This window comes from Oenanthe melanoleuca, chromosome 3 (assembly GCF_029582105.1).
Source record: "Oenanthe melanoleuca isolate GR-GAL-2019-014 chromosome 3, OMel1.0, whole genome shotgun sequence".
NCBI classification, from domain to species: domain Eukaryota; kingdom Metazoa; phylum Chordata; class Aves; order Passeriformes; family Muscicapidae; genus Oenanthe; species Oenanthe melanoleuca.
In genome coordinates, this window is record NC_079336.1 from 69455586 (window position 1) to 69473943 (window position 18358).

Genomic DNA, 18358 nt, shown 5'->3' on the forward strand with positions numbered 1-18358 from the left:
TTAACAGTGGCAGCAGAAACACATTAAAGACTTCACTGTATCTATTTATTATTTATCTTTCCTAATCACATCAGTGATTATTTGAAAACCTCCCTGGAAACAAAAGAAATTCAGGCTCTGCAGACTTAATAAAATAACTGTTTCTTAGACACCTCTCTTCCTTTTGCTTATTTTCCTTAATCTATGTGTATTTGCTTCAACTCACAGTAATGAGGCAGTAAAACTGAATTAAGTCAGCTCAACAGTGTTATCCACAGTGGCATTTCACTGAAATGTCTGTTCTTTTCAAGAAGTGAGACTGGTGAATGACTTCAGATTAATGCCAAGGCAAGACAGAACTTGCATTTGTATTGCTTAGGCAGTGACCTGGAAGTGGAGACCCTGATCTAGAAAACCACTTAGGAATGTGTTTAACTTTATTCATATGCTTGAGTGTTTTGTTGAAGTATGAACGAAGATCTGCAGCTAAAGACTTCAGACACATTTCTGTGCAGCTGTGCCAATTTGTTTTAGAACTATGACAATTTTAAACACAGTTCAGCTGAGACCAAGCATGAAAATTACAAATACCACATGAAAGCCTATTTCCCAGAACACTGAGTAGAAGATGACTGCAGATTACAATGCTACACTCCACCTCACCCTGCAGGGTTAGTTCTTCCAAGCGGCAATACACAACTGTGTAACTGATGCAAGTTTTGCTGCTGACTGCTGTGGGGTAACTGCACACATAAACATGAACTGCAGGTAGACACAGAGCTGTTACACTGGTGATAGGGACAATTCCAAACCCACAAACATGTACCCATTTTTTACCTTGGGATTGCAGTTGCCTTTGTGTGAACTCCCTCATCTGGTTATGATACGGAGAAACAAAATGACTTCTGTGTGGCTGTTGGAACCTGGGATTAAAATGTCTTTGTTCTCTTCCTGAAAAACAATATTCACTAAGCAACTCTGACAGTGTGTCAGATTAAATGAAGAAAAAGAGAGATGGTGTATTCTTTTTCAGGAAACAGCATTTCTTACTTCTGTGCCAAAATACTCATGCACAATTAGGATCTTTCCAAACTAAAGTCAGCCTAACAAGCATGGTTCTTGTCCTCATTTCCATCTATGCACATCATGATTACAGGCTCTTAACAAGTGTATTTAGAAACCAGATCAACATTTTATGACACAGATTTGGAGACTGCAGTCATTAAAACAAACAGAAATCTCTCTCCAAATTGGAATCACAAATCATAATTAAAATGGTTAAATATAGCTCTCAAGGAAAAGCAGATGCTACCAAGGTCTGGTATCATAAATCATCAACAGATATCCTCAATTTTCAGTGTCCAGCATGAGCTTGTTGTAGAGACACATCAGAATTATTGCTGCCACATAATGCAAAGTGCTTAACTAGCAGAAAATCATTCTGTCTGCTGTAATTTGCTCAAGGAATTCTGAAAGGGTAATTTTTATCCTCACAGATGTTATAACTGGTCAAGTATTAAGCAAGTAATAAATATAACATGAGCATAAACACTGACATTCAGAGTAAATTATTTCAAAGTCTCAAAGCCTCAACATTCAGGCTGACCTGTGACTGATATTAAAAAAGTTTTAGATGTTTCTTTCCCAGAAAGTCAGGCAGATCAGGTAGGGAAAACAAATCTGCAAACAGAGTTTTTTAGCAAACTGAGCCATAAAGTTGGGGGAAAAGAGCAAGATCTCAAACAAAAAAGCACAGTTCTTCAAATTGCCCAAAAGCTCTCTTCTATTTTTAAATATATCACTGAGTGCAGAAAGAAGTATTTAATCTTCAATGCCTCACTCAGACCTTCAAATATCAATGTTAAATACCTCCCCTGAGGCAATGAAAGAAAAGTCAAGTTATTTAATTTCTCCTATAAAAATATCTTTAGTCACTGAATAAATAGTGATGTTTCTGTCAATGAATGATACTTAGTGCATTTATCTCACTAACTATGTACTTAGATGGAAATATCATTCTATGTAAACTTGGTTAATCAAATTCATATAAATTGTTAAAAAGGGAAATATTTTCTTAAATCTATTCATTGGTTCTTGGAGAAAGAACTTAAAATTTACTTAGTTTGATGGGCTGCCTATGTAATAGGTGCTGCTGTTGAAGGATAATTTAGCTCATCAATATATTAACTTTATTGAGAAAATTCACAGAATGCCAACCTGTGTTAAATCCGCTCCCTCTTGGTCTGCTCAGTATTGTTCTTTTCTTTGCCATGCAAACCTTGCAAATGAGAGATTTGAGATTCTGGAAGGGTGTGTACAAAGACTCCTGCAGAAAACACAGTTAAAAATCAATGGCTCTTCTGCTCTTCTTTCATCAGATGTAGCACAAAATAAACAAATGCACAACAACTCTAGGTCCTGTCTTAGCCACAGCTGTGCATGCATAAAGGCAGTAGATCTGGTTCACACTTTTACAGGAAATAAAGTTTGAACATTTGATATTAAATGTGGATACTTGGAAGGATGAGTAGGGGTGTATAAAAAATGCTTTTCCCTTTCTCAGTGAAGTATTTTTTCCTTCTCTGCTCACACCTGTAAATCCCTTGCTGTTCTATTCTGTGACCTTGCACCTGTAGATTCACTTAATTAGACTTCTGCAATACCTCAGGCAGAGATGGTTAAAGCCTCCAGATAAGGACAGATGAACTCATGTAAAATACACCAGTTAAAATCAGTCTCTTAATCTCATACATTAGAAACAAAACTTAACCCAGCAGTAACACATCTGCTCCAAGTCCTGACTGATAAAACATAACTAAGTCTAAAAAGAAACGGGGGAATTAAATTCAAGTGTTTACCTTGTGGTGTGATGAAAAATACTACTGTTAAAAAAACAAGCTGATGCTATTTAAGGATGTTATGTTGAGAGATGTGATACATCCTTAACTTTCTCTGATTTCTGTGAACTTTGAAAAACTGACAGATCTTAGAATATATTTCTTTTTTTTTCCTGATTGGTATTGGGCATGCGGGACTTACACAATGAAGAGAATCAGGAAAAGAGAGATTTTAGAACAATAGCATAATTTGTGACTTTCATAAAATTGAACTGATTTTTACAGGATGACATTTCCTTTTTTAGGAGCAAGAAGAGGAAAGCATAAGCTAAAAAATCTAATAGGCAGCAAGACTGAAGTAACTAGAGGGGTTTCTTAAATTAGAGGTAGAGTCTGACTCTCTGAACCCTGCTGAGAACCTCCCTAATACATTTTTTGAGTTAACAAACCTCTTAAGAGAAATTTAACTAAAACACACAGATTTTGAAAAAATTTTGTTTTACCACACAAACTGGGTCTAGCCTTTGAAGAACACCCTCTAAAGGAAAAAGTTTTCATTCAGTTCCTGGGAGAATAAAGTCAGAATGTATAGAGGACAGACGAAAAGCAAGATCAGAAAAAACAAAACTTATCATTTATGCCAACCCCATGATGTAATTTGGTTTTAATTTTAAAAAACTAATCATGCACATACTCATTAGTGAGAAGCACAATAAAAAGGCTAATAAAGTGATAATATCATTGCCTCACTTCTTTATGAGACTATTACAGCCAATTTTCTGTGTGGATAAACAAACTAATATGATTACAGTTTTGAAAAACAGAACAAGCATAATATGACCTTAGCATAATTTTTTTAAAAAACAAGATGGCCCTATTTTTATTCTTATCAGAAGCTGTCCATTTTTTATATCTTTAACAGCTGTTAGGCTACAAAGAGCTGAGCTACACAAAAAGTTGCCCACAAAAATATCAATTGTATTTAATGTATGCATTTTCTTCTTATGGTATAAGAGCCTGTAGGAAGCAAACCCTAAAATGTTCAAAAATTTTGATACACATGTAAATATTTAACCAGGATTGTATTTCCACTGTAATTGTCAGAAACCTATTAACTGTATTTAAGCCTATCATATTCAAAACAACACTGATTTTGAGATTGCCTCAAGGCCCTGAAGTAATGCAACTGTCCAGATAATAGAGAAGGGACCCTAGGAGTTAAGAGACAAGCACTGAACAATCAAAGGAATAACTTTTTCCTATTATCTATTATTTTTCTTTTCCATAACAAAACATCCCATGTAGAATAACTTTTTTTTTTTTTTAATACAATACTATTACCAGATTAGATTTATGGTGCTCAAGGTTAGATTATTAACAAACAAGTGCTGAAAGATCTTGGCTTCCAGCAGTACATTAAGCTCTGCCAGGAACTAAGAACCATTTTTATTTATTAAAGTTGAACTTATAATAATAGGAAGAACCAATCACATATACTTGTTGCCTTGCCAGTGTTCCCAGCTAAACTGGCATCTCTTGGCAATTCTCAAAACAGATTCTTGCCTCAGACTGATAAGCTATTTTATTAGTGTGGGTACATATCTCTGCCATAAATGTACCATAAAACTGTACCTAAAAAAGAAAAAGGTATTTAAACTACTCTGAAAGTTCACATAGCTAGAGTATTTTTCCTCACAACAGAACAGTTTATCTGTTTTTTTTTTAAACAGAACATCAGGCTTTTAAAAACCCTAACCTAGATATTTCAGCTGACCAAGCATATTTCTACCTCTGTTCTAGGAAAGCAAGATCTTTCTTCATCTTTGTTATAAAACAGAATAAAATAGAACTCCAACACTAACACAAGATTTTAAAACATTAGCTAAAACATACTACATAACATATTTAAAAATACCTGTATCAATTATTATAAAAGTTGTACAGTTTTAAACATGTGTTGTCTAAGTTATTCACTAACCTGCAGTCTACCCAAATGGAAAACAAGTATCAATTCCACACAGATCTGGATACTTTTACATTTTTCCATTTATTCTTTAAACCCTCTATTGTTTTGCAAAAGTCCTGCATGAAATTCCTGGATGAACCATTAGCCCAATCCAAAATCTACTGAAATCAACAGACCAATTAATAGGAACCACAGGATTTGGATAGAGGTTATGGTCCTAATCATATGATTGAACACATATGGAAAGGATTATTCTCCTCCTTCATGCTAAAAACATGTTCATTCCACCCACCCACAAGAGCTGCACTCTTCACTCCAGACCAGCATGGTATGCAGCTGGACACAAAATCACAAAAGAAAACCAGTTATACAAAAACAACTGGCCTTGAATGCATGAGATCAAAATAAATCAAAACTGAAACCTTTTTTCTCTGTAATTACTTTAACCTCAAGTGATACATTCAGTAGCAGGTAAAAGCGTTTCAAAGGTAAGATTTTCAGAAGGAATTAAATGATACAGGCTTTTCTGACATATTAATTGAAAAAGACACATTAATTGCAGTTCTTTGGACTATCTTCCCAGATGGGTACAGATCTACCCAAGCATCTCCACATATTCTGTACTGGTGGGGCACGAGGCAGGTCTGGTTTGAGGCTTCACCAATGCATCAGTACAGTCTAGCAGAGCCTAACTCTGGTCTGGACAAAGCAGAGTGCTCAGCAGGACCCTGGTACCTCCCTGCCCAGACATGTTTGAAATCATACTGCTCTTCTGGTAACATAGCATGCAAATCTTATAAATCCCCAGATTTGTAAGATAAAGTGGGACTGAGAAATAAATAAGTACTTAGAGCTACAGGAAGGTAGTTTGTGAGATTCTGAAAGAAATACCCATACTCACATATTCTAAAAAAATGTACCTACTTCTGATTTCCAGTTCCTCTTTGAATTTGCCAAACCCTCATCTCAGAATTTAGATTCCTTAATGCTTTTAAAAATGTCACCCTTAAACATTTGTTTTTTTTAAGATGTTCTTAATATGTTGCTTAAAATCTTATGGGAGAATAATCTCATTAATATCTCAGTACTATAAAACTATTGTGAGCATTTTAATTTTCGAAATTGACAACAATTTTCCTACTTTTCTGTAGTGGGAACAAAAGTAGATAAAATGAGAACTTCCTTCAAGCTTGGTAGTTCTTCTTTTTTTTAGATTATTTTTTGTGAAGAGAAGGAAAAAGGAATAAGAAAGAGAAAAAAATACAAAGAAAGGGGAACAGTGTAAACATGAATATTAAAACAACAAACAAAATGGACAGGTACATTTTTACAAAGAATTTAAAACTAAAAGGAAGTGAATGCTTACATTGCCTTCCAAAAGTTCTTCCACAGAGCAACCTCGGTGTGACTTCTGGTATTTTTCTTGAAAAAGTTTTCCATCAAACACTGCCCAAGGCATCAGATCATCCATCCTGAAGGGAAAGCCACAGGCGCTGTTGGCCATGAGCAAAGTTGTAAGGCCACGGACAAGGACAGCACCCAGATGTACAGCCCTGGGGTCGACTTCTGCAAGCTGTGAACACACACACACAAGCAAAGGCAGTTTTCACAAGTCAGGAATATGAGCCATCTTACCATCACATATAAACATGCAACCAGCAGAGAAAATTATCAACTGCCCCTCTGCTCCATGATGGCCCTCTGCTCCACAGCAGAATTTGTCTGAGGGCTCTCTACCTAGTTATATTCAATAAAGTGAAGTAAGTGAAGTTTAACCGACACAGCATCTCATTCAAGTTTTTAAGATAAATGCATCCAAAATGTAAATGGAAGGAAAAAAAAAAAAGGCTCTCTAGTATTTTTCAAGCATTAGCAGTTCTGCAGGAAAAAATGTTCTATTAGTGGAATGCAAAACATGAACTGGGAGTACAAATTGATGTGTACAGTGATCCACTGACCTTCCAGAGTTTGCTTACCCCGGAAATGTTACAGCATTTAGAGATCATTTAAATTGCAGGATTTGACAGAACAAAGTTTATTGTATACAAGCTTTTATTTTAAACACTCTAGAATTTCCTTTGACTGCAATCTGAAAGTCAAATTATTTCACTTCAACCTGGATGTCTCCAGAAGAAATACTGGAATCGTGTGACAAGATTTAGAAAATGCAAAATGTGAAACTCAACAAGACAATTAAAACTCACAGCCAAAATAAACTCCATGGGTGAATTTAACATCCTGTTGTGGCAGAGGACAGCAAAATATAAAACCCTTGAATCCAGTACGGGGAAAACTCTGCTTTTAAGTATTGTTTAAACAGTACAAAGCTCCTTAGTGGGCAATGCCTTTTCCAGTCTGTACCAAAGCAGTCTGTTAGGGTTAGGAGAGATTGTGTGGCATCAATACTGTAATCCATGGTAGCTGTTGTACCTTTAGAGTATAAATTATACCAGAAATAGAATTGTATCCAAAACAGTCCAGAACAGAAAGGTGACTCAAATTGTCTTAGCCCTAGCTCCTAGGCTGTGAACTGTTTGTCTGAAATACAATGGAAAGGGTTGGCCATTATTACTACATTTTACACCTTGAAAGATCTCCAAAAGACTTAAAGGTATGAACATACATCATCAGGGCCTCATTTTTTAAAAATGAACAAGAAGTAACAAAATCCATGAAATGTAGTACTGATTAATCACATTTTTTCCTTCCTAAGGTCCTCATAACAAAATCAGGAAATCTTTGATAGTGGTAAAGAGCTACAAAGCTTCTTCCAAAATGAAAACCAAAAATCATTTGGAGAATAGAGCCACACCCCAGTGAAGGAGTTAGGTTTTCTGCACTGTTATGCAATGAGCTGAATTCTGTTGCAAAATTTGCCTAGGTGAAGCTGACTTCTGTGATGGGGTTCTCCCTAACCACAGACAAGGGGCAGTAGGGTTCTGTTAAGCTGACTTGAAGATACAAGGTGCATCTCCACGGGCTGCTTTCTGTAAAATGCAAATGCAAAAGAGGCCTCAGATATGAAGATGCAGGCAGGGAGATGCCAGGCAGGGAGGTTCAGAGCCTCTGGGAAGAACTTCAGTCTCCAGTGATTCCTGGAAAGGCATCAAGCTGGCCACCAGGGCACTGACCCAACATGACAGTCAGTAGTTTAATTCATCCACTGCAGACAACTGGAGACAACCACTGACATCTAGACAAATGCAAACAACACAAGCTAACTTCACCGAATTGTACAATGGTTTGGATTGAAAGGGACCTTAAAGTTCATCTAGTTTCAAGCCTCCTGCCATGGCCAGGGACACTTCCCACTAGAATTTGAGGAGTCATTTAGAAAATGAAAGGTCCATATTTTTCTGATCGTGACACTTCACTGCCTTCCTTTTAAAACTAATGTATTTTCATTAGGGGATCAGGCCACTGAGTTTCAGGAAGTTATTGCCTCCAGATGTCAGCTGCCATTTTGCCAGCTGAGACTAGTAACTACATGCACACTCATAACTTCTTGGTCTGGCAAGTAAAGCAGGGGTTTGCAAACTGTTTAACAATGCTTAAGGGTACTTGAGAGAAGAATGTGGTTTAAACGAACCAGTATTCATACTAAAGTAAACTGCTAAAGTGCACACAGTCACTTAGCATATTGCAGCTGAAATTCTTACATTGCATTTACTAGATTGTTTCTGATGATCAGATCAAATCTTAAGACCTGTTAAGGAAGTGTGTCCACATCATTTACAACCCTAGCTGTGCTCTTTTCAGTTAAACTTGTGACATATTGACCAAAAAGATAAAATCATGTTGCTGGTGACAGGCTGTAGAGTTAGAATCCTAGACTGATATCCCTAGACTTCATTGTCCAGGGATATCAGTCCAGAACTTTCCTAAAGCACTGTAGTATTGGGGGTGTGGAGGGTTTGTGTGTGTGTTTGTGTGTGAAGATATCAGGTAAGGCTTGGTGCTCTAATGGAAATTAGTATGGGCAAGACCAAGGCAAGAATTATCAACAGTGATTTCTTTATTTTAATAGGACAGGAAATACATTCACTAAAGGGTAGTCTCTATTTTCCATGTCTGGCAAGGAAAACCAAAGAAAGCACAGTGAGCCTGTAACAATGAGGCTGTGCACATGGCAAACCACAGAGTTGCCTTGCCATGGGAATGCTCACAACTGCTTGGTGTCTGCAATGTTAAGACGTCATGATGAGAAGTGGAAAATTCCAAAAGAAAAGAAGTCTTGTCTCGCAGGGCATTACACTCTAGAGATTACTTCCTCTCGGAAATTGTGCTTTTTTTACCATTTCTATAAACTCAGGAGCCCAGTGAGCCATGTGAGATACAGCCCTGTGATCCTGCTGCTGCTACTCCTACCACCAGCTGATGACATTTGTGTGAGAGACACAGGGAATGTGAGAACTGCTCCTCCTGCATCAGCTGCTTGTGCTGCTGAGCCTACCCATGGCAGCTCCCACCCTCCCAGCACTTGGGGAAAAAGATTACCTTCTCCTATTTGGCAGCATTAATTGAAGACTGATAACTCAGAAGTTCACAGTCCTCTAGCATCACTGCAGCAGAGGTTATTGATATCAGAGGCTTGATCTGAACTGAGTAAGCTACTTGAAAAAAGCAAGAGAAATGCTACAACATCCAAAACACTATACAGTTTTTTTCCAACAATTTCAGAAATCTCTTTGCTAGAAGACTTATAGATTTATCTCATATCCCTGAGTTCAGGCTGATCTCTGTAGCTGTGTGCATGTGCATTGGCGACAGAAAGAGGCTTGGTAGTGTGGAAGGTGTTTGCTCACAGCAGCACTTTGCAAGTCTAGACCAAGAGACTGCACATCCTGCTGAATTGTTTTAATGTCCAGGAAGAGAAAATATATGGATCTTGTATATGAAACACAAATTTCCAGTTCAATTTTCATCTAATGAAATAATAATTAAAAAAAATAATCAGGATGTAAAAATACCCTTATGTTTTAAGGAAACACTATTAGTCCTCTGACTCTTCTTTGTAGGGATTTTTTCATAGAGGTGTAAATCTTATTATGCTTTTTGAAAGCTGCACAAACTGTTTCCAGGAGCATATCAAAAAATCGTTTGCCCCTCAACTGATTGGAGTTTAAAGGCTTCAAATTCTGCCAAAATAATAAATAGGCTCTATGACAGTTGAAAATGTGAGGGCAAGTATGCCAGAAGTCAGCAGACATAGCAAAGCCATCTCACCATCTGAATTTCTTGAAACCAAGGTGAAACGATATGATGAAATTTTACAGTTCTTGTGCTACTTCACATGTCCTCTGTATCTCAATGTACTAAATACAACATTTCATTTAAAAACTGGTTTCTTTAGTAGGATTTTCAACAACATTCTGGGCATGCTCTTTTTCAATGAAAAAAGTCTGTATTACTAATTGTTACATAGGTTAGAGTTTACATTTTTCCTGTTGCCTTCTTCCTATGAAGAAAATGAATACAGAAGATATGACTATGGCTAACATTTTTCATAAAGAAATTTAAAAAGAAAAAGATTTAAAATGACATAAGGCATTTCACTTACTCCTCCCTTCCCCACCTTCCCCACACACCTACAAAAGAACATACCTGTTTTTGTGATAAAAGGGAAAACATAACACTTAAGGACAGGTTAGTATTTGATGATTTCTAGTTACAATGAATCAATTCAATACCAATAGTTACAAATCAATGTAATTGGTCCCACGCAATAAACTGCTGGAATTCAAGAGGTAGTGATCAAAATCTGTGTACTGTCTAGTTTAACCAGTTCCTTTCAGATTCATTTGAACCCAGTCAGTATATCATCAGTATTGCTGCTTCTTACATTAACTCCCCCAGCAGCCACCTGTATCTTAAATGATCAAATATTTAACCATAGGCAATTTGTGCTTGAGCAATAAAGGCAGCAGGTAGATCCTATCTCAGGAACTTGTCATTAAAACAGCAAGGCTTAGCTTTGCCTGAGAGCACTAAGGCACACTGTGTTCTAAATATAGAGATGAATGCTCCCTGATGACCAGTCTTTGCAATGAAAGCATCACTAAACAACCTCAGCCCAAGGACAGAGACTAGGCTGTCCTGCCTTAAGCCATCAGTATAAATTCCCAGTGGGAGCTGGAAAAAGATGCTAAAGCTCCTGCACACTGGAGCTCTATTCCCTGTTCTTGAGAAAAAGAAAACCTGAACTGGTGCACTGTTGCTAAATTACAGGAGAGTCACCCTGCAGAGGTGGGCTGGTGAAATAGTGCATTTACATGGCATCAGTCAGCTTTAAGCAGTAAGCTGCTGGGCCCTGTCAAACAGAGGGGGGAGAGGAGCACCAGTATTTTGAAAACAGGCTAAGGTTTATTCTGATAAAAGATTACAGCTTAAATTAAGCTCTTCCTGCTTAAACAAGGTGTATGCAAAGGAAAATGGGGATTGAAAAGAGATCCTATGAGGGCATTGGCTGCAACAGAAACTAGAAAAACCAGTTTTTAAACACTTCTAAGACTTTGAAGTAAATATTTAGCTGTAAACAACCCAATTGTTTAGTATTTATATGTTCAGGAAAGTTTATTTACTGGATTTTATCAGGACTTTGATGTAAAATGATACCTCTCTGTGGAACAACACTTGTATTTACATTAAGCTAAAACCACTACTAAAGTAAACTTAAAAAAAATAAAATTAAAATTGCTTTTACCATTAAGCACTCAACAAATAACAACACAAAAGTACTACTGCTAACCAATTTGCAACTAGAAAAAAAATTTCCTTCAGTTCCAAAAAGATTACATCACATTTTTTGTTTAATTTTCAGAAACAGTTGCTTTTATCAGAACTCTTAATCATATCCACAACAAACCCCAGCATAAGTGACACTTCTGTGATAATGAATTTCACAATTAAAACATTTTGTCCTCTCTGCTTACTTATTCAATTCTGCAATGGACAGTACATTAACACCTGCAGAAAAACTGAAATAACGTTACTTCTCTTATTTTAGCCACAACTGCTCAACTCTGATCTAAAGTCCTAGTGACAGTCCACAATATCTGTGACATCTATTGAATGTCAACATCAATTTTGAATATTGTTACCAGGCTAACTATCTGACTGTAGCCCAGCCAGCAGCCATGTCCCTTCTACAAAAGTGAATGGATTCATTTGGATTTTAATTTTTAGTGTCTTAAATATTTGCTCACATTTTTGGTGACATATTCATCCTTGAACCTCCTTACCTTTCCATCATTTAGATAATATTGAATTTAATTGGTAGGAAAATACATTTTATTTTTTTGTGACTCTGAAAATTCTTGCAGACTGTAGCGATATCTCCCTCTCCATACTCTCCATGGATGCCCTAACACAAGTGATGCCACAATAAAGTTTCATCCTGTTGGGAAACTTAGAGTGCCTTCTCCATCTTCCCTGCTGTCTATATAAAACAGAGAAAAAATTTACAAAGCATGGTCAGCATTTACAAAGGTCACTTCTCTCCCAGTAACTTTCCATTGTAAGCCTTCAACCACCAAACTTTTTCCACTCCTACTTTCTGACACTCCCTGTATATTTGTGCTCTACTCTACACTGTCTAGCTCCATTACCAAAATCTTCAAAATGAAGCTCCTCATTTGCTGCTGCCTCATCCTGACCACACTCCTGATCTAAAGTCCTTATCCTCACCTTAATCCAGCACTATCCCTTTGTTTAATCATAGGACTGGTCCATAGAACACAGTTCTAGGTGAAAAAATTCTGCCACCAACAGAACTGCTCGGCAGAGTGTGCTTGGCTGCCTTTGCTGATGCAGTCTGTCTTTCCACAGCCTCAGACTCTGTTGGCAAATGAAGTTTGCTGGTTAGACCTGCAACTGTTCAGTTCACTGCTACCATTGTCCCAGGCTTAATTAGCCAAGTTTAAAAATCAGTATTCTTTCTTTTCCTTCCTAGATTCAGAGTGGAAGTTCAAGATTTATTCAATTGTCCTAATGTAGGACCACCCCCTCTTTCAAGCTGAGTTTATATTTTTTAAGGGTCTGATTTATTTCCCACTGAAACCAACAGAAAGATTGGTGAATTTCAGCAGAATTAGACCAGGCAAAACTTAGCATGTCTGAAGCACTGCAGCTTCCAGAAACATTATCAGAACTGTTATTCATGTCATAAGCTCTTCAAATAAAACTGTCATTGAACCAAGATATCTTGTGTAGAGAATTCCAGTAGAGCAAATATTGTTTGCCAGTGCAATACAGGTTTAGTTGGGTTTTTTTTCTCTCCTTGGGTTTCTTTGTATTGCAAAGCAGCTGCACAATAAGATTGTTGATACTGTGTTTCACCCTTTGAAGTGATACGGTCCACAGTAAACACTTCTGGCGAAGGAATTTTCTAGGTGTTAAATCCACAGGTTGAGGAGGAAAAGAACTTGTCTGCTTCTATTTCATGACAATCCCAAGCTCCAAGACAAATCAAATGAGTCACACAGCAGCATTTCCGATGACCTAAGAAGGGAACTGACAAACTGTAACCTGTGATCAGGTATGTTCAACATATCAGGATTTAATTTATAACTAAGCTACAATAAGAGTATCCACTTCCAGAACACCTATTCCTTTGGAAATGGAAAATTGCCAAACACTGCTTGACAGTTGCTGCTTTTTGGCATCAGAATGCCAACCTTGTGCTATGGTTTAGATGAATACATACAGAAAAATGAGAGAATCTTTGTTTAGTGCATATAGCTGTTGCATAAAGATGGTCTTCTGAGCTATTCAAGAACTGGCTACAAATTTAGGTTTTAAAGAAAATAAAATTATTTACATTATTTACATTATTTACATTCTACATTTTCTTGTATTAGTACTATGTCAGAGCTAATTTAAAATAAACAGGGAAAGAGTTCATGTGGGAGAAACTTGGCCATTTTTAAAGACTTATTGAATACAGAGAAGAATGCTGTTCTAAAGAAAATGCATGCTCTGTAATAAGCCAAACTTTGGCATGGCAGCCCTTCAGCCAGCATTTGACTCTGCAGGCACTTTGCTGATAACATTTCAGCCTCAGGAACTGATCTGCAGCCATTTTAAAACAAAGGGTACCTTTTTTTTTTATTTAATGCAGAAGGTGCTGTGCCAAAATAAACTTCCTGCAGAACACCTCTACACTTTCAGCCTCCTATAATTGAAAAATACTACTTACCACTGCTCCTAGCCTGAACTATTCCTCTATTGTACTGAAGCCTCAGGGTACAAATACAACACACAATTGTATGATTTTTCTAGAAGTTAAAAGCACTGAGCAGGTTGAGGGATGGATTTTTAAAAGTGTTTTGGCATAGCTCTGCTTTTATTACATTCAAGAGTAAAACTCTTATTGAGGAACTTAGAGAACTTAAGTCCTAGCACAGTAACATTTTCTGCCAAGATGTGTTTGTGTATTCTACATAGAGAGAGTATATAGAACACTATTGCTAAACAGGAAAAGATACTTAGGTATGCATTGTCTGTCTTTGCTATATAACTTTGTACTTGGGAAGGAACTGAATGCCTCTTCTTTTAAATCCATCAGGGTAATATATAGCAGCCTAGATGAATGTAATACACCTTTCTAGTTAATGTGCATAATGCTGGTGTGACACTAGACACGCTGATGACATTATTAAACAATTAACTAAATCTCTCTATAAATCACTAATTTTCTTTGGAGGTACTACACAACCACCTTTACACATTTGTCCCTGTTTCTTCTTTCTTCAGATGTAAGACTGGGATTAGAATGTTTTAACAAGTAATAATGTCTTGAGATGCTAAAATATAATGCTGGTAAGGGATATTATAATGTACTTTTATCACTTTTCTCTTAACACAGTTCCATTTCTTTATCAAAAGTTCCTTCAACCACATCTGTTTCTCAGTGACCATTAAATGAAATAACCCCAAAACAAAGATTAAGCGGAGAAGAATATATGTATGATATCAATATTAATGTTAACATATTAGAAGTTCACATTTACACAGCACTTTTGGCTAAAAAATTTATATTATTGAGACTACTGGTGCATGACTGTTACAAGCAAGAACTAAAATACAAGAAAGAAATGAACAACTTGACCAAAGTCATAGAAGAAGCAACAGATAGGATCTGGACACTGTCTGACTTTAAAACCCTGGTCAATGCCCATGTCAATCAAGAGTACACTTGGAAAAAAAAGGGAACAAATCAGTTCTTGGTTAGCCTTGCTGTTTCTGACATCTTCTACTGCAGTAATTTGAAAAGCCCCAGTACGCCCACCAAAGCACTGCAACCACACTGCCTCCAAATGCCTGCCCCTCTAAGGGGCTCATTCAGAAAGCACTGGGCTCCTCTGGAGCTGCCCCCAGCCATCTGCTGCAGGCAGCCTGGACAGATGTGCAGCTGGCAGTGCCGCTCAGGCGTGGCAGGGGCGCGGGCAGGTGCAGGCGGCTCCCGGCACATGACGGGCAGGTGCGCGCGTCCCACCGCTTCCCGACAGCTCCATCCCCTCCCTGCTCCAGCCCCTGCGTGTCACCTGCCCGGGGGGACACAGGTCAGCCCTCAAAGGCAGGGGAGCAGCCCCACCCACGCCGTGCAAACACCACCTCCAGCCCTGGTGGGCTGCTCGCTCCTCCCAGCGCACAAGGAACTGTTCCCACATACACTGGGACCTATTGAACTCAGGAGTAAACGTACACTTTGACCAACACAAACTTGGCAGGAAAATGTCAGTTGATACCAGAAATATTTATTTTCCCCTCTCCATAATAAGTTATCTCTGACTTTTTCAAAGCTGTCAGTTTGCTTGATATTTTGGGAGAGCTTTATTACCCTCGCTACTAATAACTATGTTTCACTTCCTGCAATTTTATTTCGTGTGGCTTAAAAATTAACAGCAATTTTGTTATCTGAAATTCCAGACTGTCTTTTTCCTTAAACATCCTGAAATATTATTTAAGCTATACACAGTCTAAAAGCAATTTATAACTGAATCATTGCTGCTATTTCCATGTTGTTGAAACCTTGCTTATTATGAGCAACAGGACAGTAAAGAGGAAAACTCACAGTAATGCACAGCAAACTTACACAATTATGCAGAAAAATGCAAGACCATCTTCCAAAAAGGAATGAAAATCCTCTTTTTAAGACCCTTGCTCAAAACGTTGTGCAAGATTTTCTTCCTGGGCAAACTGAATCCATCTAAATAAATGAATTTTTTTTCACAACTCAGCTCTCTAGGGCTACCTGAGAGGAGGCTGTAGTGAGGTGGGGGTTGGCCTCTTCTGCCATGCTTCAAGTGAAAGGACAAGAGAAAAATGGCCTTAAGTCACACCAGGAGACATAAAGATTAGATAACAGATTTTTTTTTTTCCACTGCCAGAGTGGTTAAGCTCTGGAGTAAGTTGCCCAGGGAGGTGGTGAAGTCACCATCTCTGGGAGTGTTCAAGAAGCATCTGAAGGTGGTACTTGGGGATGTTGTTTAGGGGTGAACATGGTGGCGCTGGGCTGATGGTTGGACTAGATGATCTTGGAGGTCTCTCCCAAGCTTGACAATTCTGTGATCTAATTATGCCGTGGTTTGTACTTGTGCCAATTTTATATAACAGAACTTACACAGCTATGTGAATTCTGGTACTGGGGCTCACGTCAACTACAAAAAAATGTTCGGGGAAATAGACTCTAATAATACTAAAAAATACACCAAATTTTGTTACGAAGAAAATGGGGAGAGTGGGGCAAAACACCAATCTTGTCTGCAAGTTGAATAGGTTAGTTAAGCCTAAGATTTCTTTTTAACATGCTTATGAACCAACAGCAGCAAAAAAGGTAGAGCTAGTTGTCAGTGGACTAAGAAAACTTTCTTCAGAACTTTCAAAGATGCTTATGAAAATAGCCACAAATTTAGAGATGGGTCTTTGAAAAGTGTTGTAAGCAGTGAGTAACTACAGCTCCTAAAACATAATTGTATTTGCACTAATTTTGACCCATGTAAGTGCAGTGGAACTGTCCTATTTGGACTGGCTAATTTAAGACTATCTTGAGTATATGAGAAGAATATTTCTAATTCTGAACATGGACTGAACCTATCCCAGCTTGAAATCACATCCCATACTGCTGCACTTTAGCTCCTGATTAGCCCAGAACACTGAGGAAACCTGAAGACTGCAGATGAGAAAATGGGCTGGGAAGCAATGCCAAGATCAGCAAATCACCTCAATCCCCCCTGTTCTCCACCACCTGCCAGTTACAATCTCACCTATAATTTTTAAAACACTTTTGACAGATGCAAATTTTGAGGGAATATAAACCCTGATTCAGTAAAGCATCTGGGAATGCACTCAAATTCCATTTTAGTTAATACTAATGTACATCACAGAAGCAGGTCCTAAGAAGGGTTTATCCCCAAGATCTTTACAATATTGTTACTTGCATTTTCTGTTTTAAATCAAATTAGACTTCAAGAAAATATTAATTAGGAAACAGTCATACAGACACAATAAATGTACACTCCCTGGGGGAAAAAATAATTTTTTTTCAACAATCATATTTTTAAAAATACAGATAGGTCATAAAGCCTGTTTGGGATCTGTTTGAAAAATATCACATATAATGGTGTTGATAAACATAGCCTGTTTTGCCAACACATCAGGAGATTGAAATTATCAAGTGTTCAGAATCTGGGTATTATTTTTGCTTTTCTGTCTGCATGGCATAGAAGAAAAAAAACACAGAATAGATGTAGCAACATCCTTTTTTAAATCTGAGGGATCCCAACCAAGACACCTACACTACTACTTATGACTCTAAAACATACTGCTATTTTAAATGGACCGAGTATCCCTCAGGAAAATATTCAGAGAAAAATACCTTGTGTAATATTGGTATAATACCAAAGTAAACCAAGTTATAAAACCAAGGTAATTTTGTTTCCGTGACACTGCACTATGAAAAAGAATCAAAAGTTCTGTGCAACTAAAATTCTTGCTGAAGCTATTTCCAGCTTTCAAGCTAGTTAACTAGTTTGCTGAGTACTTCTTCTTATTCAAAAAGTTAATTAAATAATACCTAATACTCATTGTGTGAAAGTTCATTTGCAATCAAGTTGCAAAGACTGTCTGAATTCTATAACTTCATCTAAAGTGATTGTGCTCATTTCATATCAGTAACAATTTAAAATAACAAAAATATCTTAGAAAGTTGAAGGAATATGTTTCAACCCTTGACTGTCTTATACCCCAGACACAGCTAAACTGCTCCTTTTACAAGTGGTACAGAAGATGTCATTACTCTTAAGCAGATATTCTGGCATAATGGGACATTTTAAAGCAAAGCTATAAAGAGTTCACAAATGTCCCAAATTCCAGCAGTAATGTGGAGCACCCACACACCTGCTATTAAATTTGATTTCCTATCTTCTGACATACATTTCACTTTTAAAATCATTTATCAGGACCCAAAATTCAACTACTAATTTCCAGATAATATTTCCTTTTTAACCAAATTTTTCCATCTCATCTTTGGTTATAACTTTCAGAAAAGATGTGATTCACAGCTTTAGATCTCCAA

The 18358-nt window shown here is 37.3% G+C and overlaps 1 protein-coding gene across 2 annotated transcripts in view; it reads right to left on the bottom strand.

The window, feature by feature from the left end:
• FAM120B (family with sequence similarity 120B) overlaps positions 1 to 18358 on the bottom strand; it is an 87232-nt gene that overhangs the window by 43301 nt on the left and 25573 nt on the right. For both annotated transcript variants that reach the window (XM_056487755.1, XM_056487754.1), the window contains exons 7-9: positions 6149 to 6355; positions 2197 to 2305; positions 817 to 930 (exon numbers count right to left, since the gene is read on the bottom strand). In XM_056487755.1, the coding sequence (XP_056343730.1) occupies positions 817 to 930; positions 2197 to 2305; positions 6149 to 6355 (430 nt within the window). The remainder of the gene's footprint in view (positions 1 to 816; positions 931 to 2196; positions 2306 to 6148; positions 6356 to 18358) is intronic.